Raw genomic sequence first — 25424 nt, 5'->3', positions numbered from 1 at the left:
ACTAAGAACTTTTTCTTCTACTATTACTCCAGTATGGCTCAGTGGCTTGTATATGAAATTGATCTGATTCCCTTCCTGAGCATCATGGAAGGAGGGTTTTCTTAAAGACTGTAAGAATGGAAAAGGTCAGGATGGCACGAGAGAGTATTTTTCAGACTACAAAATGAAAAACTGTTTGAAAGTCTGCAATGTAAAAATGCAGTCTAGCCTCTGTTTTGCAGAGGTTAAGATGCATGTTTTTTGACCATTTACCAAAACAAAATTTCTGATTAGAATCTTGGTTTATATAAAAGGCCACACCAAACCAACCCCTCACCCAGATTATATTCATTTATTTATTAATGCTTAATATAGTTCTCATTATATTAGTAAACTCTAAAATAATATTAAATTCATTCCATCAACTCTGTTCTTCCCCAAAATGCTGAACAGGAATGAGGAGTGATAGCAAATCAAATAGATATATGCATCACTAATCCATATAGCTCAGCTCTCCTTGAAATGTAAATTCCAGAAAGGGACTTGCATTTTCAAAGATGCATACAGCTTCTGCTAACTGCTGCTCCTGCATTCAGCTCATTTAAAGATTAGCTGTAAACTTCAGAAAAGAAAGACTTGATGCCTGCAAGCATAAATATAGAAAGACATTAGAATTTTCTCCCTTTCTTTTTCTTGGAAGACTATGAAATTTAATGTGGCATATTGACATATGAGTTTTTCAATTACTAGCATCTACCTGAAACTTTTATTAAAGTATACATTGTTTTCAAATTTGCTTCTTGTAAGAAAAAAATAACAAAGGAAAAATAGATTTTCAGAATGTCTAAGATACAGAAAGTAATATATTCTTGTCCTATATAAGCTGCATTTATGTTTCTCCCTTTAATAATATATTTCTGAAATTGGAAGGAGTTTTGTTTATCACTGAGATTGCATTGGTCAGAAAGAACCAGCCATGCTAGACAATACTGGGGATCTGGATTTGAGTGTTCTGTTATCAGACTAAAGTGCTGTGCCCACAAAGTAGAAAGAGCTATTCTGATAGAAAATCACACTGTAAATTCAGAGTTCAGACATTTTCTGGTTTAGCTTTTTACTTGAGAAAAGACAAAGACAATACTGTTAGACTGCACAACTGTAATTATTACAGTTTGTCTATCCAATGTCCTTGTGGACATGGTAAAAGACCAGCATAAACCCTCTGTTCTTTGACTAATTTGAAACAAATATTTTTGTATTTTCACATATTCTAATTTGACATTGTATTTCTTAGTGCCTACACCTGATCAATATTAATGATTAAGAAGCCACAATCTCAGAAAAGTGGAAGAAGTAAAAGAAAATCTGCACCATCTATAGAAATCAGGGATGCAGTAAATATCCTTCAGAAAGGTAATTTCAGAGATTAATTATATGCTAATGAAAATAATTTGCTCTCATATATACAGTATATTTTCTCTCATACATACAAGTAGTAGAAGAGCTAGAGAATAAGATTCATTATATTATTTTTAACATTTTACATTTTTTGACAGAATATTTGATGAAAGCTATTTCCACATAATCTGAGTCTGATTCCATCCAGCTTCAGAGGAATACTGCTACCTGCCTAAGCAGTCCACTCATAAGGTATTAAAAGCCTAAAAATCAGCCCTGCGGTACATACCTTTTAGCCTGGAAAGTGGAAGAATCCCACGATAGGAACATACACTCCTCTAGGCTGAGCAGTGACTTGGGTAGAAGGACACTGATGCAGGACCCTTGCCAGGGTTCAGTTGGGTTTGATGTTCAGAGTTGATTTACTTCTTTGGTATTGATATGTAATAAAATGTTTACATGAAAAAGCAGAAAAATCAGCACAATACTGTTTAAAAATATTGAAAATAAAATCCTGATGCAGGGCTAGAAATGGTTGTGGTTCTTACATATAACCTGAGTATGTCATACTGAACACTGTCTGAGATATGTAACACAACAAGAGGTTTTTTTAATGTTGAGACTCTCATGTGGTCTGCACCAGAAATGGCGAAATAAACCTACACCATGCTTCAGGGGGCAAACAAATAATATTTTTTTTTTAACAAGAACTGTTGTGCCAATGGAGATATATAAACCAAAGTCAGGAGAACAATAGAATAACTAGTCACAGAGTACAAACGTAATTCATATGGTAGCACTAAGAGCTTTTTCATTCAAGAGCAAAGTGACATAATTTATGCAATCAAATATTTGGACAGTTGCTCATTAATCGTTAATAATTTTTTGGCATTGATTTTTATTTTAGTGTATAGAGTATTAGTGTTCCTGGGATATTTTAATTTCTTTACATACAGAACTCTCACTTTAACCTTCTTCAAACAGTTTATATTCTTACTTTGCAGATTTTTTTGCAAACCCAAGATAGTAAATGTGTGGTTTAATAGTCATGTTATACAGACAGGTGACTTCTAGCTCACCTTTTCAAAATTACAGGTGAAATAGATTCCTTCTATTATTAATTAAGTACTTCAGCATATTAAAGATGATGATTTATTTATTTGAGCTACTATGTATGCCCCTATTTTAACATACAATTTAAACTTATTTTATGAAAAATTCTATAAATAACACCACTATCATGTGGGATATAAAAAATACTAACAACAAAAAATACAGAACAGTTAGAATAATACTGTTTCCAATATGTACATTTTTACAGTTAGATGCATTTTTCCAAAACAGCAAAAATCTTGTAGAGATACACCTTTGCTAAGTTTGCTGAAGTTAATGTATTTGCATGTGAAAGAAGATCAGAATATGACTCCCAGTAATCATACAAATCATAAAACTTATTTTTCCCAACATAAAGAGTACCCTTCCAATGAGTCAACAGATGTGTTATACCAATGAAGCATATAACCAGTGTGTTAATTCTCATAATACAAGTCTTTACAGTTTAGAAAGGTATGTCTGAAAGTTTGTCTCAGGCCCTTTTTAAGAAACATTGACTCCAAATGTGTTAATGCCAGTCAAAGGAATGATTAACCATCCTGTAAAATTTTGCATTGTGCTCTCTGAAATAAGAATACAGTTGCTCTAAAACAGTGCTGTTAACAAGGGGATGGGGACGCCCTTTGGATTCATGTAAACATCTCTCCCTCCCATCACTTCTGATGCAGTAGAATCCCTTGGTTTGGTTAAAATAAAAATTAGAAGACATAATTCGGGATGGAAGATTTAGAAATCTTTCAACTTTTTGTAATTCAGGAAGAGGGTCCTTGATCAAAGTATTGCCATCCACTATGTGAATCTGATCCAGACTGAAATGCTTAAGCCACTTTTCCATATGGACATCATATAGACTTCTCTGAATAGCTTTGTATTTGGTATTAAGCACTCCATTCTTAATAACAATATCTTCAAAGAGCTGAACAGGCTTGTGACTTTCTACTCTGTTGTAATATACTTGGGTATAGTCAGATATAACTCTCTCAGTGGGATCTCTTAGAATGAGCAGCAGTTTTATGGAGCTATTCATGTCATGAATTCTTCCTGGAGCCTGTGGTGATGTAAAATAGCCTGGTGTTTTCTCAATTGTAATTTGATTTCCATAAGAAAATGGCATCAGATTTCTATACCAGTCTATTCCTTTCACATAATTTTCATCCCAGTCAAAGAAGTGGACTTCTGTAGCTGCCACCACAATGTTAGGATGAATATCCAACATTTCCAGCAAAGCTCTGGTCCCTCCTTTACGAACTCCTATGATGATCGTCTGAGGTATTTGTCGGCTTGTGCCGGGAGGTCTCACCTGTGCTGAATAGTGTTCACTTTTATTGCTGAATAATCCCACTTGTGACTTCAGTGTTTCCAACAGTGCCCCATTCTCAGCTGGAGCACCCCGAGCATGAGTCAGCAGAAGATAAGCTGACACGAGTAGGAAGGCCATGTGGAGAGGAATAATTACTTCAAGATAATGTTTTGCTCAATTAATGAAAGAATAGGTGAGTCCCCTCTTGAGATGGTAGACAGAACCCCTGGTAAGCACACAGCAAGCTTCTGAAACATCTGTAAAATAAAATCAGACAAATCAGTGATTTTAAACTCATCATCAGTTAAAAAATTCAATTCACAATTCAATTCACAAAGTTAATCTGTGATCCCAATAGGAAATTTATAGGGAAGTTGTTTCCCCTGATTTATTTCAGAAGGACAGAAAAGTCCCATGTGTTGGGGCTTTTTTCTCCTTACCAAAAGTGACCAATGATGGATACTAACCTTTCAACAACTTTTATTTCCTCTAAGTAGATTGGAATTGTTTACCTAATTTTAAATCCTGACCATTTGTTGCTTGCTTTGATTTTCCTAATTATTTTCATATATACCACACACTTCTCTTGTTATAAATACTGTATCACATATGATAACAATAATTCCAAAGAATATTTGAATGTCAGCACCTTTCCTCAAATTCCCTGCTAGAATAGTATATTTTTATATAAATAACAGACTTGGATGATGGTGCCACCATCTGAGTTTTAGTGAGCTATGAATCATACAAAAATAATTCTGTTTCTTAGACACAAAAAAACAAAACACAGATATAGGCAAAGTTTTGAAATCTGAGCCCATTAGAGCAGAAAGCCAACTGTGTCAAAACAAAAGTAAAGTGGCTAAGTGGGATCAGTGTGGGAAAAATAAATGATGCAGGGTGGATGGATTCTCTGTGACTATCCAAGTGTTGTGCTGAACAGTCATATAAGAGTTGGAAAAGTCTTTGAAAAATCAGATCTTCAGATAATATTCTACAGTTCCTCCAAAGCTCTGTATAAGACATATCCAGATGCTTTCTGGTCACTGAGAGATTTCTGCAGGGACACAAGAATAGCTTCCTTTACTTAATCCACATTGCATATGGCAATTTTAAGAAGTGCCGAATGCTAAGTATCTTCAAAATTTGCAAAAACTTTAGGCTTGCAGGTATGTGCATGTGTAGATGTAAGTGAAAGAAAACATCTATAGAAGTGTTTTACTAACATCTGAAATCCCCTGGGTAACTTTTGTACATAATATTTGAAACAGATTGCTTACAGATCTGCCATTGCAACAACAGCCATAAAAAAATTCAGATTAATGCAACACCTGCACTTGAACCACTGTGCTTGGATTTCCTGTTTTAAACTCTGAAAATCCCACAGGACAAATTCCCATTGAGAGGACTCTTGTGTTTCACTCCATTTCTGAGCGATTATAGGATTTTAAGATTTGTGGAATATATCTATATTCTTGTTTTGTTTTTAATATAGCATGCAGAAGCAAGGGGGTTTTTCTACAGTGAAGCAGCAGTCATTTAATAAACAATAACCATTTTTGGAATAATTTTGAATTATGGCTCATATTTTAAAGTAGTCTCAGAAATGTTTCAACGTTAGCTCCTTCTTCAGTGTTCACTGACTCTTTCTTTTTCTGAACATATTGGTCATAATACTTCATCTCTTAGAAACAACCATAGAAAACACAGACAATTCCCATTTGTCATGGCACTGAGGAGTATTCAATATTTCTATTTTAAAATTGTTGACTTTGAGTCTTACTTTACAGGCTTAAAGATCTAAAATTTTTGATAATAACAGTCTAGGCAATACAGCAGATTCATTAAATCTATTTTCTAAATTTTATTGAAACCTTCTCCAGCTTCTTGGATATCTAGGGAATGATTGTAGTCAGCCTCAATGAGCACTAAATTCACAGTTATATAGCAAATATTAACCCTAAATTTGTCATTTAAAAAATAAACTATGACCTTTAGTGAAGAAATCTGCAGAGAACATTCCCTGTTATGTCCAAGCAAGACTTAAAGGGCAATTGCTTCTTCAAAGAGAGCAAAGTTTCAACTAGGAACAGTGAGTATACAATTACTAAATATTAGAAAAGTCTAAGTACAAATTTGTTTTGTAATGACAGACTGGAATGTTGTTCTTTAAGAACTTGAAAGGAGGTTTCATTTTAAAGATTGCAATTTTTTCACTAGGAACTTCACTCAGAAGTTCTGTTTGAAGTTCCCAAGAGCAAAGAATGCAAGAATTTCTATGGCAGTCACAGGAGGGAAGAATAGGTATGTTTATATCAAAATCATTTATAGTTACTATTTCTTTGGATGGCAATCTTGGGAAGGACTAACCATGCTGTTCAGTGCTGCTGAGGGACTAAAATGCATTTTACAATAATGGCAGCTAATGCTGTTTTGAAAAGATCCTTAGGATGCACAGCATGAAATTCGAAGTGTCGCACCCCAGATGATTCCTGGAATGCCAGCTTTCAAAGGGACTCTGCTTTAGAAATTTCAAGCCAAATTTTTCACAATTCACAAGGTTCCTGAATAGTTCAATCTGAGGAAAGGCACAGCTATGCATAAGATGGTTTCAGAAGTAGCAACATATGACAGTATGGCATCTTTCCAGACCTGTGATGCCAGCAGGCTGGGATTTGGGAGTGGGGACCAAGGGAGCAGTTAATCATTCTTTCAATCTGTTCTGAAATCATAGTGTAGTTTGCATTCTATTAATCTTCATTGTTAAATTAAAATTCTTCCAGGAAGACTGAGGAATTGTTGCTATAAAAATCTTAGGTTTTCTCAATTTACATCTTTCATGATAATACAGCATGTTATACATTATAAATGCACTTACACATCTATACATTAGATTACAATTCTTTGAACTAAGGGATGACCTCCCTGAATGTCTGCCAAGCAAGGGATTACTTATAAATACCAAGGTGGAGACATACAGTTCATTGTCTGATTTAAATTCTGGAACTGTCCCATTTTGAAACAGTTTCATGAATTGATTCTAGACAGGTATTTTAGGCAATTTTATTTAACTTGAAAGAAAACTGTTTTAGATTTCTTGAGAATTAGTATTCTTGAGAATAACTAGGTTAATAGCTTAAATTGAAAAAATAGAAAGGAAGAGGGAAAAAGCAGGAATTTCTCTGAAATAATCTAAAACCAGAGTAAAAAAGAAACAAGTATTTCATACTGGGACTCTGCACTAGTATAGACAGAGATGTGCTCTTCCTAGATCTGGTGACAGGTGAAAAAATTCTCACATTCACTTTTTAATTTTGTTTAAAAAATTCAAACACACTAACATTATTTCATCCCTGAGTTTTCTAGTTTCATATACCTAACAATCAGGTGCAATACTGAAACCCAAAAAAGACTGTAAGCTGAATGAGAAAATCTTACTTATCACTGAGGAAAGATTGGTCTTCCAAAATATTCTCAGGTTCACTTCTGATGTGAGTGAGAGTCTGCTTAATTTACCATCTGAAATCAGCAGTTCTTTGTAAGACATTTTTAGGCAGCAAATAGCAGAAGATATTCTGCATATTCTGTGGACTGAAGTATTGTTTGAAAAAATAATTAACAAAATTATTAACCATTTTAACCAGTTTTCAAATTAATTAGTTGTTTAAAAAATTTATCAGGAAAATTTCTAGGAAAAAATCTTATACTACAGAAATACTACAGAAAAAATCAAATTCAAAATGTGCTGTAAAACTGGTTCCTAAATGAATCAAAATTGCCTTTGGGAGCAATTCTATCAGAACAACATTTCAGCTTTGGCTTAAGATATTTGATTGATTTCAGTGAAGCTCTAACATGTTAGATCCTGTGGTTAGGTTATAATTGCTACATAAATGTAAAGGTTTTAAAGAAAATTTATCATATATAATTGGAATGTTATTTGAATAATTTTTGTGTTGCTTTTGTGCCTTTATGCAACTACATTTTTAGCAGATATTAACTGCTATTTATAATGAAAACAATATATTTTACTTTGGTGCACTGCACCAATGAAGAATCTGAAAGTATTCTTATAAAAAAAACCCCATGACACATGATCAGAATTACAGTGCCTTATTACCTTTCTTCCCTATTATATGGTAGTGTTGGTGCTGTTTAGTAACATCAACAGATATGATACTTATTAAGCAGAAATGTGGTTCAGAAATAAATTCATGCTGCAGAAAGGACTAATTAAGTAAATAGTACCTTGGGTTGCTGTTTCATTTATTTTTTTAAAACCTAGACTAGACTTGAGAAGCTGCTATGCTGGCTGAAAAATCATTTTAATATTACACAAATGTACTAAAGACCCTTAACTGCTGCACTCTACTCTGAAAAACCTTACAAGCATCTTACAATTTATCTTGCTTTGGGGTAAAGTACAAAATCATAGGGTAAACCTAAATATATTATTACTAATTTATAACATTATTAGTTCCTAATAATACTTCCTGTATTACACTGCCTGTAATGTTTTCCATTGGAGAATTCTGCAGCACTCTGTGTTAATGAACTGCCTGCACCTTATTAAGGCACCATTCACACCTCACAGGAAATTGCAGCTGACCAATGTATAGATCCAGTTCAGGAGTGCAAATGCCTTGGAAAGTCAGGTTAATCTGATCTGCTCAAGGTCACATAGCAGGTGTATAGTCCAACCAAGAATAAAAACCCCAGGGCTTCTAATTCTTCATCCAATTCCCCTTCCAATTCCAACTTCGTGCCATTTCATAGCAGCCTCTCACAACCCTTATGATAACTTATAGCTGGATTACATGCTGAATTGAAAAGCAAAGAGGTTCCTCAATGTTTCAGCATAAAACTCAATTTTTTAAAAATAAAGTTTGCTCCACACACAAAAAAAATAGGAATCAAGGACTAACTACAAACTCAGGATTTCGTTGTTTCAAAGCATTTCTGCAGAAATACTTCTGTTGGTGACTGAAAACTGCAGCAAGAGGAGGTGGTCAGAGCAAATATAACAAAACACCAATTTTTGTCTTGATACTGCTTTTCCTGTTAATTCCTGTTAGATATGAACTTATTGCAACACAAAATCAATCACTGAGAAGAGTACAATGCAAACATGTTAAGGCTTACTGGCACACGAACTTGTAACAACTCAATTATATCTCTATTATTAAGAACATCTCTAATGTTGACAATATAAAAAAACAATTCCAGCCTAACTGTATTCACAACCAAAGGTCACATAAGGTGAACAGTTTCAGAAATTTTTGGAAGGACAATCATACTGTGATGTCAGTTAGACCCATGCAAAGCATCCCTATACAGACTGGGTTATGTACAGACTGGGTTATGCAATAAGTAATTCTAAAACAATATAATTCTAAAAGTTTTGGAATATCTGAAATTAGGCTGGTGATTTTCCTTCAGTAAAACTAGAATTAGTTACATAGCATAATAAATGCAAATCTGCACTCAGCATGGCTTATACATTTTTTAAAACCAGGCAAATGAATTATCCAGTGCATATAGGACACATTGCTTGACAGAATCCAGTATCAATGTATTCAAATCCAATAATGTAATGACTAATTTTATTAATGCTAAGCATTAAATATTAGAAGTAATACAATCATCAAAAATCCTCTTCATAATACCTTAATACTGATTATAATATAATTTGTGAAATAATGGACATTTGAAAATACTTGGCACATGTCCAATGGTTGAACAGAAAGATATCCTCTTTAATACTAATTGGAAGGAAACACAGTTCAGCTACTTCTAGCCACACATGTGAGATATGCCTAGGCAGAGTTCAGGAGACAATAAGAGCACATTTCCAAGTGTGAAAAATATTTAAAATTCTGGAAAAGTTTCCTGTGTAAAAACAATTGTGACTCTTAATTTTATTACAAGCAGAGCAATTACATTAGGTCTATGTTAGAATGAGACCAATCAGGTGCAACTGAATAACTTTAGAGCTGTGCCCTTGAAGTGAGATTTGGTTCAGAAGAATCCAAAATTACCTATTCCATGAGACTAAAGATTATGTGGGAAAGGACAGTTATCCCAGAGAGATAACACTTTATATGGCATGAAACCTCTGCTACACTTTTGTGCTCTGCTTCACTCCCACACTACCTGTAGTAACTAAATAACATTTGCATTGTTGTTACTGGCCTTTATCAGAATCAGGCAGGACAGGTCAGTCAGTTCCCAGGAATATACCTCCCCAATGTAACCATGGAAAATCTCTGCTGCCAGCTGGAGAAAGCAAGAAAGGGTAAGAGAGAGTCAAATACAACACTGGAGATTTGTAACAGAGCTGCAAGTTGAGCTCAGTGATCTCTTTTCATACAAGGAGGAGAGGACCAAGTACAAAAAGGACCAGAGACCCAAAGTCAAATAAACATTGCAGCAGTTCATCTTGCTGATTAAGAGTCTTGTAGGCACCTAAGAATTTTGTTCACTTTCATTTTACTCAAACTATGGGCGTATTTTTGTTAGGGAGATGCACTAAGATTTCTTAAATTAGGTAGTACCTAAAACCCATGATCCCACAGACTGCCCAGAAATGCTGCCTTGCTGTTGTAACACCTCTTTGGGTAATGAAAAAGTTTAAAGGTTTCTCTTTAAGCATCAACACAAAAAATATATGTTAGCACAAAGAAAGACATTAACATTTTAAAAGTCCTAATCTCAGCAGTGAATTTATTTGTGTGAGCCTTTTCCAATGAGATTGCAGTTTTATAACAGCCAACAGTTACTACCTTACAAGAATAAAAAAAAAGAATAAAAAAGGAAATAGCTATTTGGTGAGTAAAGGTAAGAGCTACAAAGTAATTGGCTGCAAGCTTCTGTCAGGTACACAGACTGTAATGGATAAAAAGGAAAGCTAAGAAATGTTAGCACGAACTGTAAACACCATTAAATCATTGGCAGGTGATATTAGCAGATAGGAGTTTTGAAGGAAATTTGCTTCCCTAAGGCTAGCATTACATTTCCTAATTCCTTTTCTGACTGCATTTATGTAGCAGTACAGTAATATATACAGTATAAACACAGTAATAAATTTCTCAGCTAAATAAACCTTCTACAGTTGTAGTTTACACACTTATACTTTATGGTATCTTCAAAAAATATAATACTCCAACCATCGACATAAAAGTCACTGAATTACAATTTCATAAAGATCTTTTATAAATTTAGCCCATAAAGCCAGGTACATTTAGAAGGATACTTCTAAATAGACATAAATAAAAATTCAGTTCCTATTAAGATGCAAAGAGTTGATAGTGGTCAGATTAGCACAAATGAGAAGGCCAATTTTATTTATCACATTGGCATAGTTGAAATGGAATTTCATTAGCATTTTGTTGAATTAAACTTACACCTCAAATTGTTAATTAAGTATCTGAATTAATATAAATTGAAGTAACAAAGATGCCATGCCAGTTCTTCAGCCAAACAAGCAGTAGTCATGTAATTATAAAGGTGCAAGATGTAATGATGTGTGGCTGATAAGAAGCTTTTGTGTATATTTTTACAGTGCAGCAAAAAGGTCAAACTTCAGCATCTCTACCTCTGGTATAATTAATTGAATATTATTAATTTTCCCCCACTCATTGTCACAAAAAATACCTTAATACTTACAGATGTTTAGGAAATAAAATTAGAATTTGATGCAGAGGATTTACAAGAGACCTGTGTTTTAAAGGAAAAAGTTCCTCAGAGGGGAAGGGATGGCCAGAGAAGCATTCAAGAGGGATGAGGACAGTTTAACTCTGGTATAAAACAGCAAATTCCTACAGGACATCCAGGTCAAATAACTGACCCTAAAATTTTTTATGCTTCTGTAAAGAGTATCAGATTCCCGATGCTAAAAATAAAAATAACCACAAAAAATCACATACCCCTCCACCAAATCCTATTCCTGCAAAAAAAACCCCAACCAAAAGCCAAAGAAAAACCACAAACCCATGCTGGTTTTAAGATGATACAACTACAAGGACTCCACCAAGGGATAATTCTCAGAGCTTTTCTGGGCAGCACTTGTCCATATTACACTTTTTGTTTTCAGCACTGCCCCCGTGCAGGGGAGCAGCAGGCCAGGCAAAGCTCATCAGACCGTGGCAGCTGCTCGGGGATCACCCCAAGACAGCCAGGAGTGACATGGGGGGAGCTGGCCAGGCGGAGCAGCCAGGCAACAAGCCTGTCTTGCAGGCAGGGAGGCTTCCTTATCCCCACCTGGAAACCTGTCCAACAGGGAGACATCTCAGATGAGTCTGATGAGCCAAGGTCAGCGTCTTACCCAGCGTTTACAGCTTTTTGAATAACTTTTCCAAGGCTCTGGCATTAGTCCCTGGGATGTAGTTCTCTGATTTCTCTGATTAGAATTGCTCTATTGGGTTCCATACAGCTGTTGTATACCCCCATCATACAAGGCAGGAAACAAACTGATCCTTCCCTTGGAAATGAATCCTGCTATCCCACAATCCCCAGGCTGGAAACCTTCTAATGTCAAATGCAAACAGTTAAGAGAAGGATCCAGCTTCTTGGCTCAGAGTTACGCTGTAAAGCACAGATGTAAACTGAGCAGGGAATTCACCCAGAATTTAAAAACGCAGCTGAAAGGTGCATCAGTGTTGAAATCTTTTGTCCTTGTAAAGGAAGACTGAACAAAATTTAAGAAAAAAATAACAGCTCAGGAGCATTTTTTTTTAGAGTAACTGCAGAACAGAGGATGTGAGAGGATATAAAGGTGAAATAATAAATCAATGATGGACTTAGGATTGAAAATTTAATTTTGAAATTTTGGGTACTGGCACAGGCCCTGATAAGAGACAAGATCAAGATAAAGGTCAGAGAAAAACAGTATGAGTGAGTATGAGTGTTTGATAAAATATTGGGATTTACAAAACCAAGAACATACTAAATCCACACTGAGTTCAGGAATGCTGAGAGACTTTGGGCGTCAAAGAATCAGAAATTCTACAGAAAGGACCTCATAATCCATCTTTTCTCAAAGCAAACAAACAAGTATGACTTGAAGAGACCATAGAAAGCAACTGCTTAGCAAGTCTTAACATTGATTAATAAATATAGTTGTAAAATATATAAAAAATATCAGTAAAATAAATATATTAGTCACAACTCTGTCTTCCACTGGTAAACAAATTCTTGCTAATAAAGAAGGTAAATACACTGCAATACATAACAAGCAAACATATTAGAAAAGAAACAAATAGATAAAACGTTTCTTGAATAGAAGCTCGATGCCTTCAACACATATCCATCATCAAGCTATGTGCACATTCAGCCCAGCAGATAGCTGTAGAGATACAGGAATGAAAGTAATTTAGGGAACATTTGGAAATGCCTGACAACTGGAATAAAACACATAAAACAGCCCTGAGTGCAGCACTTGTGTCTGTCACACTGCTCCTCAGGCTGCTACTGGGAGACAAAGAAAACAGGCTGAACACATGGAGTAAGTAAAAGACAGATCTTTTTCTGGCTATTATGGATAATCAGAAATCCGATCCTTGCTCCTTACCAAACCTTTTTCCAGTGCCAAAATAGCACATTAAAGTACAGTAAAAGAATACTCACCACTCTTAAGAGTCTGAGAGCAGACAACTAATACCACAAAATTCTAATGATTTTCTCCAGGACTTCTCCTGTCTGTCTTTTCCACTTTTTAGTTAGGAAAGACAGAACTTAGGAAACTTTCTGTGCAGTCCAAATTTTTCAAACTACAGCCTAACCTATAGGCATGTCAGTAGTACAACCAAAGATGTAGGTACATGTCAAAAACTCCTACACTTCAGTGGAAAACAAAGCAATTCCCTTTCTTCTTTCTGATCAGTCCAGATCGTTATGACGACTTCCCTGTACAAAAAAATTCTCTGCATCTACAAGTGTAAGGTGTCCTCACAAAAGCACTTTCTGTTGTTACACCACTGGATTCTACAGCACGGTTAATTCCAGCAGAACAGGCTCCTCAGCACACAGCATCACTTCTGTCCCACAGCTCAGTGTCATGGTGCACCCAAACAAGTCTTCCACACTTTTCCTTTGGGGCTGCTTCATTTCAAATCAGTTACAGCTTCTCAGAAAGGCTCTTTGATGGCTGAGAGTGCCTACAGAATTTTTTTGCCACCCTTAATCTCTGTCAATTTTCACCTAAGTCTTTAAGGTAAAATCATATTTAAGAGCCATTACATACATTCAGGATGCGGACTTCAGGACTTCAGATTTGTGAGACTTGTGACAAATGGTGAGGGTTTGTCACATGAGAAACTAACCAGAAAGAGCCACAATAGATGTGGTTGGAGACAAAATAAAAGCATGGTAAGATTAGCTCTCAGATTCAAATACTGTGTTTGCTGTTTATGATAATAAAATTTATAAGTAGTAATTTTTAATTTGAATATTTAATATAAATTTGGAAAACATCTGTTGCACTTAGGTATCTTATAATGACCTTTTCATATTTTTCTCCTTTAATCTGAATGGTTTTACCAGTATTCAGAGAGTTGATTAGGTGCTAGGAACACCTACAGGAGAGAAAGAGGCAGAGGTAGGGAGGGGCTCTGATACATTCTCATAATTAACTGCTTATTAATTAGAGCAATAAATAGTTGGAATGTTCAAAGCCATTTTCTTTAGACTGGGTAGGCTGTACAACACACATGCTTTAATTTATTCTAATCCCCTGATTTCAGCTCCTCAAGCAGACACTGTATGACAGCAGACTGGTCTCATAGTGCCACAACAACAGGGCATTTCTCCAAGGAGCAATACTTCATCATAGCATAGAGGAGACCTAGAGGTACCTCCATTATCTTACATTTTCTCTCTCAGTCTCCTTCCTTCCCAAATAAAAGAGAAAAACCCTCAAAGCACCAAATTTTGTTATTTTAGTTTCAAACTTTGCTTTTTCTGTAGGAGGAGGTGATCAATTTTGTGATCCTAGATCCATGTTCTAGCTGCAATTAATTTTTTCTTCTTTCTATATAACTTATGATCCACATATTCCATACTGTTCTAGTCCACTTAATTTTTTTCTCAGGAAATTTAAAAAAAGAAAAGTTGATGATCAGTACTCATTTATCTTTTCGCTGTTCTCTATTACCAGTACAAAACTGCTATATAAAGTAAAGATGTAGGTGTTAGTATGTGGTGGTTTTAAACATAAAATGCACATCTTGTGCATCCTGATCATTGTTTCTTTGCCCCATGAATACCCTTAGCAGTCCCTATGAATGGTACAATTTAAAAGAAAATCATTATCTCCCTGTACCTTTACTTTTGACTACATTTTTTCTCCTTGTGAATGCATTTGGAGTTCTTGAAGAGTTAACAGGACATTACCAGCAGTTTTTCTGCAGCATCCTTCATCGGTGTCTCAGCAGTTTCTTTAAACATTTTGAAGAAACAATATCAACAGAAAATACCAGTTAATTTACAACTCCACTGGGATTCATAGATAAAAACCAGAAAGTAAAGCACCAAACCAATAATCACGTTGGCAATCAGATTGCCAAAAGCCACATAAAATCAGACTGATGTTCTGCTGCCGTTTACCACAGAGAAGAGGAGTTTATTCCTTTAATAAAATGGAGATGGAGTTGGATAGTGCTGAAGCTGAGACTAGAGAATCTTAATTCACAGCATTAATTGTGGTGCAATTTTTAAAGATTTTGAGGACCTGAGGCTTTTTTTACATTTTAGGATGGCTGAGAACTCCACAGAAGGTTGCCTGTTCTCAAGCACAGATAGAACAATTTTCCAGCTCAGCAACATAGAAGAAACATGCCAGTATGTGTAAAGATTCTCGAGCAGACATTTGCAGCCACCCTCTTTGCAGCTGATGATGTGTCCAAGCTTTGAACCATTTCAAAAGAACTTTAGTATTTTCAAAAAGCCTCACATTCACACAGTAGTTCAGAAAGATTAATATGAAATTTAGTTAGGGAAAGAGAATCTCTGGTGGAATCTCCTATTTTCTTACACAACCTACCCATCCTCCTGCTCTCAGGGTTTAGTTTCTCAGTGTTTGGCCACTGCCACCTATAGTGGTTTGAAAATAGAGTCATAATACTACTTCCCCTGAGCCCAGTTTGTGAGAAATGTGTACTTCTATTTAAAGCAACATCACGTTAAATTTCATGACAATAAAGGATTTTTTTTCTGCATTCTGATTATGGGTGTTCATTCCTCTTACCTTAAAATATGTGATCATGAGGGAAAATAAATCTGGATTTGAAATTTAATTTGTAACTATAAAATATGGAATAGTTATTTCTGTTTATAGCATACTAAAAAAGGTAGTGCAAGTACGCAGTGTAAGCTACTGCTTATTGATGCCAGTTCTGTTTTAAAGCACTAATAATAGCTTTTCCTCTCAAGGGAGGACAGTATTTCTTCTACAAACTATAAATTGTATATATTATTTCACATTTTTTATGCTGAATTTTCATCTTAGATTTGTAGTTTGACATTTCTTAGCTAAAATATTTTCACATTCATGTCTCACTTATTCTTAATGGCATCTATCCATTTCAAGCAGAAAGAACATTAATATTAAGAGATGGTTAAATTTTTCCTGGAAGGTTTTTTGTCCAGGGAAGTGATATGGATGCACTTGGAAAATTATTACAACTACTGATGATACCTTAAGAGGAATTATAGTCAACAGTAAAAGTGACTTTGAGTTTATAGACAATAAACAGTTCAAAGCAAATTTTTGAGATCAGAATCAAGATGCTGGGATCAAACAATATCTGTCAGTGTGTGAGAAATAAGGGATTAAATTACTGAATGTGAAAGAATCATGATTCCTATACTATGGAACTTACCAAAATTATATAAGAAATTATGGCATAGCATGTCAAAAAAGTAATAAAATCAAGCTATTTCCTCTGACATTTAAAAAATGTAGCTGATATAACTGCCATTCAGGGTCTGGAAATATTTCAGTCAAATATAAAAGTACCAGGAGAAATAAATCATGAAGTCCAACCTATTTTATAAAACATCATGATCTGCTGTGTATGTATGAGTATGCAAGAGAAATTGAATGTGAAGTACTTTAAATTATTACACATAACCATCTTCTAGTAAATGCACCACAAAGCCAGGAGTGAAAGAGTAAAGGACTGGAGAAAGCAAGGGAAGTGATGAAAAGCAAAAAATTGAGCATTTGTAGGAAAAAAACAAGTTGTTAATAATTTTAGTGAGCACAGTTAGGTTCTATACTTGTGCAAATACACACACAAGTGCACATATATATAGCACACAGAGACATATAGAACAGACAGTAATAGAAAATAATATAGGCAGATTAAAGAATTAAATTTACTTGGGTTTACGAGCACTGCAGCCGATGCTGATAAATACAGATTATAAAAGTGGATTGCAAATGGATAAATGTGTGTACACTAGAAACATGTTCATGATCAAATGTTTAAGTGCAGAAGAACTTAGATTTGTTACAAAATAACAAATCTTAAGAAAATATAGATTCTACTATAGTGCAGGTACAAAGGGAGGCAAAAGTGGTTAAGGATGGTATTGTGATAGATTCAAGTGGAAATTTAATTAATTGCAGTTCAGGTTTCACATTTTCTTGTGGGGACTGGATCAAACATATCTTGTGCAGTTATGCCATAACACAGTGAGATGGAGTTTGAATTTACAGTTGGTTACATACTTTCCAAATAGAACAACTTACTCAAACTCTGTTTATTTGCATGGGGAGTTAATGTTCAGCAACTAATGTGTTCTATAATTTATACTTCAGATTTCTCACAGTAATTTCCCCTTGAAGACAAGCCTTGAGAGTGAAATTTTTCAGGATCATTTATGCAGGTCTCATTCTAGTTCCACAGAAGTCAGTCACAGTATTTTTTACTTAGTAGCAAAGTTATGAAAATTTTGAAAGAACCCTCTCTCTCCCTCATCTTGTGCTTTTCAGAATTGTATTTCTCACCTTGTAGTAATATTACAAAGGCAAATTCAAACACCTTGAATGTCCAGGTGATAGAAGAATGGAGGAAACCATCAAATTAATTCCTTAAGATTGAAATGCTGAGTTGCATTGCTACAGCTGAACAATAAAGGAAACATCTAATCACTACGCATGTTTTGAAATACATCCAGGTGTTCTGGAGAGATTTTAAATCACAGAGCTGAAAAACCATCAAGTAATATCAGCCCACATGTTGAAAGATATTTTAAACCTATGAAGAATAGCAAAAATATCACAGTCATTGAGGTAAATTGAGAGAAATTACACTGAAATTAGTGAGAAAATGGAAAGGAGTGATGATATGCTAAAATTAAATCAATTTGTTTAGATTATGCACCCCTCCCATATGAACAAACACATATCCTACTTTGCTGACCAAAATTTTACACTGCTTTTGGATTCCATCAGTCATGCAAGATAAATAGCATGGGGTGAAAAACAGGTTGACAAAGTTTATTTGGCCTTCTGACAAAGTACTTCACTATTAGTTTCAGGTTAAAAAAGCAAATATTCAATGTGGATTAATAAAATAATTCAGAAAGCAAAGTGTAGGAATGCACAGGAGATCCTCAACATCCAGTTAATTCACAAGCTTGCACCAGACATCTCTTTAGGAAAAGATACTGGCTGAGAGATTCAGAGTCCAAGGAGCTTCAGTTACTGATGCATTTGAAATTTGAATTTCAAATTAGAGATGGACACCTCGATCCCTTAGACTTCCTGGAAAGCCCTACCTTTAGGATTCTTTCGAAGCACCCAAAAATCTCAGTGAAAATTTCAGTTGGATGCACAGCAGTGGACAAAGGCCAGCACATTATTAGTATGCAAAAGCAGTAAGAGAAAATGACAGTACAGTTTTAATGCATTTTGATAAACTAATGGTTCAGAGTGACTAGAACAGCGTGTTTCATTCTGGTCAATCACTCCCAAAAGGAAGAGGGAGTTCAGAGTTGGCTGCCAACAAAAGATTGCAAGCATTTAATTTGTCAATATAAGGAGATTGTAAAAAAATGCAGAGTCTGTACTTTGACTGCTGCATTAGATAAATGAACTAAGATAACCCTTGCTCATTCCCTCACAAGTTCACAAAACATATTTCAGAGAAACAAAAAGGCAACGAAATTAAAACTGACAAATTTATATGCTCTGAATAATGCACAATTAATCTAGGAGTGTCATTATCACTAAATGTTACTGCAGATCTATATAAGGCAAACAAAAAGAAAGCAACCACCAACAAAGAAAAATGACATTTTAAGTTGTATTTCAAAATACAGTATTAAATTTCTTATATTAAAAAATCTACTATAAAAGTGAATTTTACAAGAGCTCCGGGTGAAACAGAAATCAATTAGAGAAAACTGCATTTCTATCTTCATAATACCTCAGAGGTATGTCATACAGAAATATGTAGCAATTTACTAAAGATACTTTTCAAAGAAATTTCATATAAATAAAGTCTAAATAATTTTAAATGCATTTGGATGTGTTTACTGAGCTCTCTGGAAAGAGGGAGAGAGAAAAAAATCTCCATTTCTGACTAAATGACCATAGTTTCCACTCTTATCTCTCAAAGCCCAACTTTTGCCTTTCACTAATTTAGTAAAGACTAGGAAATATACAATCAGAGCATACAGTCTGACATTGATACTGAAAATACAAGTAAATTTGGATCTACAGAAGACAAGGAAAACCAGAGCAGGATGCCAGATTGGAGTCTCATTCCAGAGGAGAAAAGGCTGCAAAAATAAAAAATGAATCAAGCTAACAGAGAAAATTAGGAACTCAGATGGTTCTGGTTTCATAGATGCCAGGGCACAAAGTAACATGATTGAATGATTAAACTTAAGAGGACGTGTGATAACAATCACAGTTCATTTAACTTCAGATTGTGAGTCATGTGTGCTAGACTCTGGCCATTCTTACTGATGTATAAATTTTCTGTTGCTTCATATTCAATCAAGACACCAAATTCTAGGCCTCTTTACTTAGATCCCACCCCACTAACACAGCGAATAACAAAATTATGGTCGTTGTAAATACTCCTTACATTCTTCCTGCATTTTTGCTTGGAGATGGCATTAATTTTTGAACAGTTTCTAATCCATCAAATCACATGAAATTCTCCAGGGCAGAACTCTTTATCTAGCCAAAAACTCCACACCTGGGATTTGTACAGTTAAACACTTCTCTATTTTCTACTTACACTTGTTTCTATTAAACTGCAGCCTATTTTATGTAAATATTTTCTTGGAGATAGCAACAGCATTTTGACACTCAGTCTTGTTCTCCAGGACGCTTGAACCTTTCCTGTCTTGAAGTGACCCTTGTCTCCCCCATAACCCAAGTAATTAATAAAAGAAACCACCTACCGGGTTCTTTATGCTTTAAAATTGTGCAGTCTGATGTAGCTTTTTGCAAATACACTGAACTCCTCAGCACAACTTTCATTCAAAATGTATTAAAAAGAAAGTACAATAATTAAATACAAGGCAAGAGTTGATATGTGATTAAATGAAGAAAAAGAGATATGAATATAAGCAGTAAGAAAATTAAAATATAATTAGCCACGAAGGGAACATAATTTCATGTGACAAACAACAAACATCTAGACATCCTATCCCATTCATCTCAATGGAGATGCTAATTTCAGATTAAGTAAAATTAAAACAAACATAGAAGAGACAAAGCCAGCTCTCAATCTCTGAAGCTCCAAGCAAATCAAAGCATGTTTGCATCTCAGCAGTGTTTTCAACTGAAACCATTGTTGAGCTTCATCTCAGGCAGCCTATACTTGATTGAACCAAGCATTTACTTGTCCCCTCGCTAGCAGTGGCCCATCAGGGATACCTGAGGGACTGTACAAATCCAAGGCAAACATGCAGTGATTTTTCCAAGCACACTTTCCTGGGGTCCAGCAAGTCTGAGCTTCAGTGGCTCTCTGGAACAGAATTATGAGCTTTATAGTCCTCAATGGACAATATCAGTAATTCTGTAAACTTTACTATTTTTTGAATCATTGTTAACACAGCTTGTGTCGAGGAGTTCCATGGTGTGACTATGTGAAACTGAAAAAATACTCCTTTTGGTTGAACTCAAACACACCACCTGCTAGTTTCACCCAGTGCCCAACGTCCTTGCAGTAAAGAGCCAGTACACAACCTCTCATTATCTATTTACTCACCACTCATGAGTTAAGAAACTTGCCAGAGCCTCCTTCAATTTTCTTCTTCCCAGACTGAAAGTTTGTAGTTCTACCTATTTCTTGTTTAAAATATTTATTTAATCATCCTTTTCTCATCCAACCCATTCTCTCTACATATTCAAGATGCAGGTGCAGCGCTGTGACACTGCTTGTAACCATGATATTTTCTAATTTATTCTATTTCTTTCTAAAAATGTGTAATATTAAATTTACATTTTTTTGCTGCTACTATTTTCATAGCTCACAGTGAATACACTGGGAATAGATAATCTCACAGTGAAGTTCTTAAACAATAATTGTCAGTTTGAAGTCCATTTTTGTGCACAAATTTATAATTTTTTTCCCTTTGAGAACCACTTTAAATTTATTTGCAGTGAATTTCACTTGTCACTTTATCACTCAGTATCACTGAGGTACTTCTTTGCAGTTTGTTTTCATTTCTCTTATTCTAAATAATTTACTATCAGCTGTAAATTTTCCTGTATAAATTTTCCTGTACTAATGCATTTGAAATAATGCTGGTCTTATGTCTTTAACAAGTTGCTTTGAAAGCTCTTTTGTAATCGACACGATTGTGGTTTAATGTTTTATTTTTGGGCTTTATGTTTCTATTATTCTTGCATAATGGAGTAACAGGCCTGCTTTAATTTCTTACATACTGATTTGTTGGTGCCTTCTTGTAAGAAGACTTAGTCAAAATCTGATTTTTAGAACAGACTAAATGAACCCTTAAGAGATATAACAAAAGTAGCTGAAGAGAGCTATTTAATATATAATCAAAGGAACTAGAATAAGTCAACTGAAATGTTTGCCTTCTATTGGATCTTAATTTATTACTGAAGTCCAAGACTAAAACCAACCACACAGTTCAATATGCCAATACACTGCTTTGGAAGTGTCCCAGATGAAAGCATCAGTTCACTTGCTGAGATCTGCTGATGTTTTAGCAATAAACCTCCTCTACAATAAGCATATAATACAAACCCCATCTGCCCGTGGGAATTATTTTTACTCAGTTTAAAAGTTTTGGAACAGTTCATAAGAATGGGTTAAATGTTAATAAGCCAATAATGTTTTCACACCTGACATTTTATTATTTGGTTAAGGCTATGCAACCTCTCTGACACTGAGTAGTTATTTCTGGAAGATCAGTTGTCAGTACCTCAGCTAAATTTAAGAACTATATTTTCTTTTTTTCTCTCTATTCAAGACATGGCTGAACAGAGATATCAAATAAAGCTCTTAACTTCTTAAATTTAGGCACACATTAGAATTCCTTGGGGTAAAAAGCACCATATTTCAGTCTAAAAGTATTTGCTTACATTATTTTGTAACCAAAGAAAATTAGGCTATATATATATATATATATTTTTTTTTTTTTTTTCCCCTTCAGTTGGCAGATCTCCCACATCAATTCCTGGGATATTTTAACTAGATTGCTGTATCTGGTACTTGAACTTCGCTTCAGGAAGGGTAAATCTTAAGGTTCATGTAAATAGCTGCCTTTCAAAATTCATTGGAATTGCTTACATATTCTTAAATACTTGATTAACTGTGTGACAAATGAGCAAGGAGAAAAAAACAACAAACTAGAATAAAAGACTCAAACTAGTAATTTTCTGTAAAAATTAGATTCTGACACACAACATTTCAAGACTCCATAGACATGGAAACATAGGGCAACTTTTTTAAGAAGTTTCCAGTACATTTTAGTGCATCCCTTCTAAATTAATATTAAAATGCCTCCCTACTAAATAAACAACCTTTAATATACAAGATTTCCAAATACAAAACTTCTACAAGTACAGCCCATGTTAACAAGGACAGTCAGGTACATATCACCTGATAATAACTACACCAAATAGCTAAGAATAAAAGCATGTATAATTAATAAGTACTTCAAAATATGTGTGTTAAATATTTTTCAAGGCAAGAGAAAATATTTTATCCCACTGTTTTATTTGAAAGTGGATATTTGGACATGTGCTGACATGTTCAGCACTTATTCTTTTAATATGTCTACTCAGAATAAGAAAATTAACCGTGCATGTCCATCTGACTTAAATAACAGCTTATGTTACCTTCATGTTACCAGTTTTTAATCTTACTGATGAAAAATTTTAAGTACTATGGCAAATAAAGACAATGCTTTAGTCCCAGGCTGCAGGGACTTTCACTGACCTCTTAATTATTCCTGTACTAAATTGCTACTTCATTTTTAATGAGTGTTCTATAAATGGTATAGCTGTTTGTATTCTGAATCTGCAAATGTTGCAAAAATTTCTAAAAATGGGTCAGTTTCAAAACCCTGAAACTTTCAGTCTATTATTATATAGTAGTATTTAAAAAACATTCTCAAGAGCTGACATTTAATAGTAGATGTATTTTAATGACAGAAATATTAAATAACATTATCAAATCATGTTGACTTTTAAAAATAAGAACTCAGTAATATTAAACCCAAAATAAAACCAATTAAATAAATTAAAACAAATTACTTCAATTGAACAACAAAGAGCAAACACTGACATGCGTATGCACAGATACAAATTGTTTGAAAGATGAATTAAGAAAGACTTTGAAAGATGACTTAACCATTAGTCACTGTTCAAGATTCAAGAAACCTCAGATCTGTTCTACCAGCGAAACTACTGCTTCACTTCCATAAGAGATTTCATATCAGCTAATTCTAGCAAGTTTAGCTTGGTTTATAATAAAAAGCCATGTTGTGTTTCTCATAATATCTAAGCTATGTTAACTGTACCTACAACATGGACTGAGATCACTACTGAAATCCATTTACATTCCAAAGCTTCCTAATTGAGGTTCCTCCTGCAGAACACCAAAACTGAAACACTTAAATTTTTAAAAGAAGTGCTATGTCATTAAGCTGTGTTTGAAGGGCTGCTGTTGGGACACTGGTCTGGGCGCTGGGAGAACAGTCAAGCACTTGATTAGTTGGACTCAAAGCTAATTTGCTATTATTAGATTAGACCACTTCAAGAGTAACACTTGTGTCCTCTCCTCCTTACCTAGCGTTTCTATCCAGTATACTTCTTCAACTCCAGATTAATTAACACCTCCCTTGGGATTTCAGTTTTTGTGATTGAGAAGTTGATAACAAATTGCAGGTGTAGCTGCCAAAGCATGAACATTGTTGTTATCCACTGGTATTGCCAGCCATAGGGGGACTATGTACAAATCACTGATTTGAAAGATTCCTACACACTGGCATCTATAGTTTTGAAGAGTTCTGAAGGTAAATCTACCTACATTGCATCACCAGGACAATTTCAGTCCTGTTGACAACAGACAGTGAGAGGCTACAAATGCACATTTTGAACGGCACAGAACAGTCTGAATTAGCATGTGATTTGTATCACCTGTTAATAAAGGCTAACAACACTGCTAAACATACCACCATTTAAATAAGAAAGGTTGCTTTAGCAAATTCCAAGTTTTCATCTGTGCTGCTTTTCTTTTGTTTTCCTTCCATTCAGTCTCAAAAGTAGATCTCAAAATGAATAATCTGATTAAATTGCAAAAATTTCCATAACTAATTAGGAACCATTCTCCTTTCTTTTCTACTTGTCTGCATAAATCCCCAAACCTTAAGAAATGGGAGCGGGATAAAATAGTAGAAATAAACTTTTCGAAGTGGGTAACTTCGATATACATATCTACAATATGTGGCATCACAGTGCAACAGAGTCATAGAACGATGAGGTGGAAGGGACCTCAAGAGGTCACTTAGTTTGCCAGTCAGCCCCAAGGCTCGATCAGTATACTGAAACCATTCTTGACAGATGTTTGCATAACCTGATCTTATCAAATTTCCAGTGATGGAAAACACATTGCTTCCTTAGGCAATCTACAAAAATATTGTTAAAAATTGCAGCTACTATTCAAGATAGCAAAAGTCCTTACTGACACTGGTCCACAAGATTAATTCTTTCCAGTTTTAATCCACAATATGGCAGTCTTGAATTCATGCAGATAATGCCTATGCACATATATCTCCATGACCAGGCGTACAACATGTACGTTGGATTCCAATTATACAAAAAGAAAAATTCTGTGTAATTGATCACAAGTGCTCTTAAATTAGTAAATTACAGAGAATTTCACAACTAATCAAGCTACAAATGCATTGAATTCTCCGGTTCTCCAATAGTGTATTTTAAATAAATTTATCTTACTTTGATATTATTTTCTTTTGATATTATATTACTTACTTATTATTTTGAAACAGAAGGACACACATTTTCATGTACATATATATAAATATACACACACATCCCCTCTGGGTAGATTGTGGATTAATACAAATTTCTAATGCAAAATATTCCCAGGTGTCTAGGTCTGTTGAAGCCAAAGGTTCT

The 25424-nt window shown here is 34.7% G+C and overlaps 1 protein-coding gene and 1 long non-coding RNA gene across 3 annotated transcripts in view; both read right to left on the bottom strand.

Annotated features, from left to right (window-relative positions):
* Positions 1-315: 315 nt before the first annotated feature.
* LOC137478130 (uncharacterized) lies at positions 316-1760 on the bottom strand. Its single transcript, XR_011001417.1, has 2 exons — positions 1667-1760; positions 316-622 (listed from the first exon to the last, which is right to left on the bottom strand). It is a non-coding gene; the product is annotated as an uncharacterized lncRNA (long non-coding RNA).
* Positions 1761-2318: 558 nt separating this feature from the next.
* LOC137478129 (heparan sulfate glucosamine 3-O-sulfotransferase 1-like) overlaps positions 2319-25424 on the bottom strand; it is a 45855-nt gene continuing 22749 nt past the window's right edge. For both annotated transcript variants that reach the window (XM_068197727.1, XM_068197725.1), the window contains exon 2: positions 2319-4047. In XM_068197727.1, coding sequence (XP_068053828.1) covers positions 2999-3928 — 930 coding nt within the window. In that variant the 5' untranslated portion in view covers positions 3929-4047 and the 3' untranslated portion in view covers positions 2319-2998. The remainder of the gene's footprint in view (positions 4048-25424) is intronic.

Source organism: Anomalospiza imberbis, chromosome 8 (assembly GCF_031753505.1).
Source record: "Anomalospiza imberbis isolate Cuckoo-Finch-1a 21T00152 chromosome 8, ASM3175350v1, whole genome shotgun sequence".
NCBI lineage: Eukaryota > Metazoa > Chordata > Aves > Passeriformes > Viduidae > Anomalospiza > Anomalospiza imberbis.
This window is presented reverse-complemented; position numbering and strand designations above follow the sequence as displayed.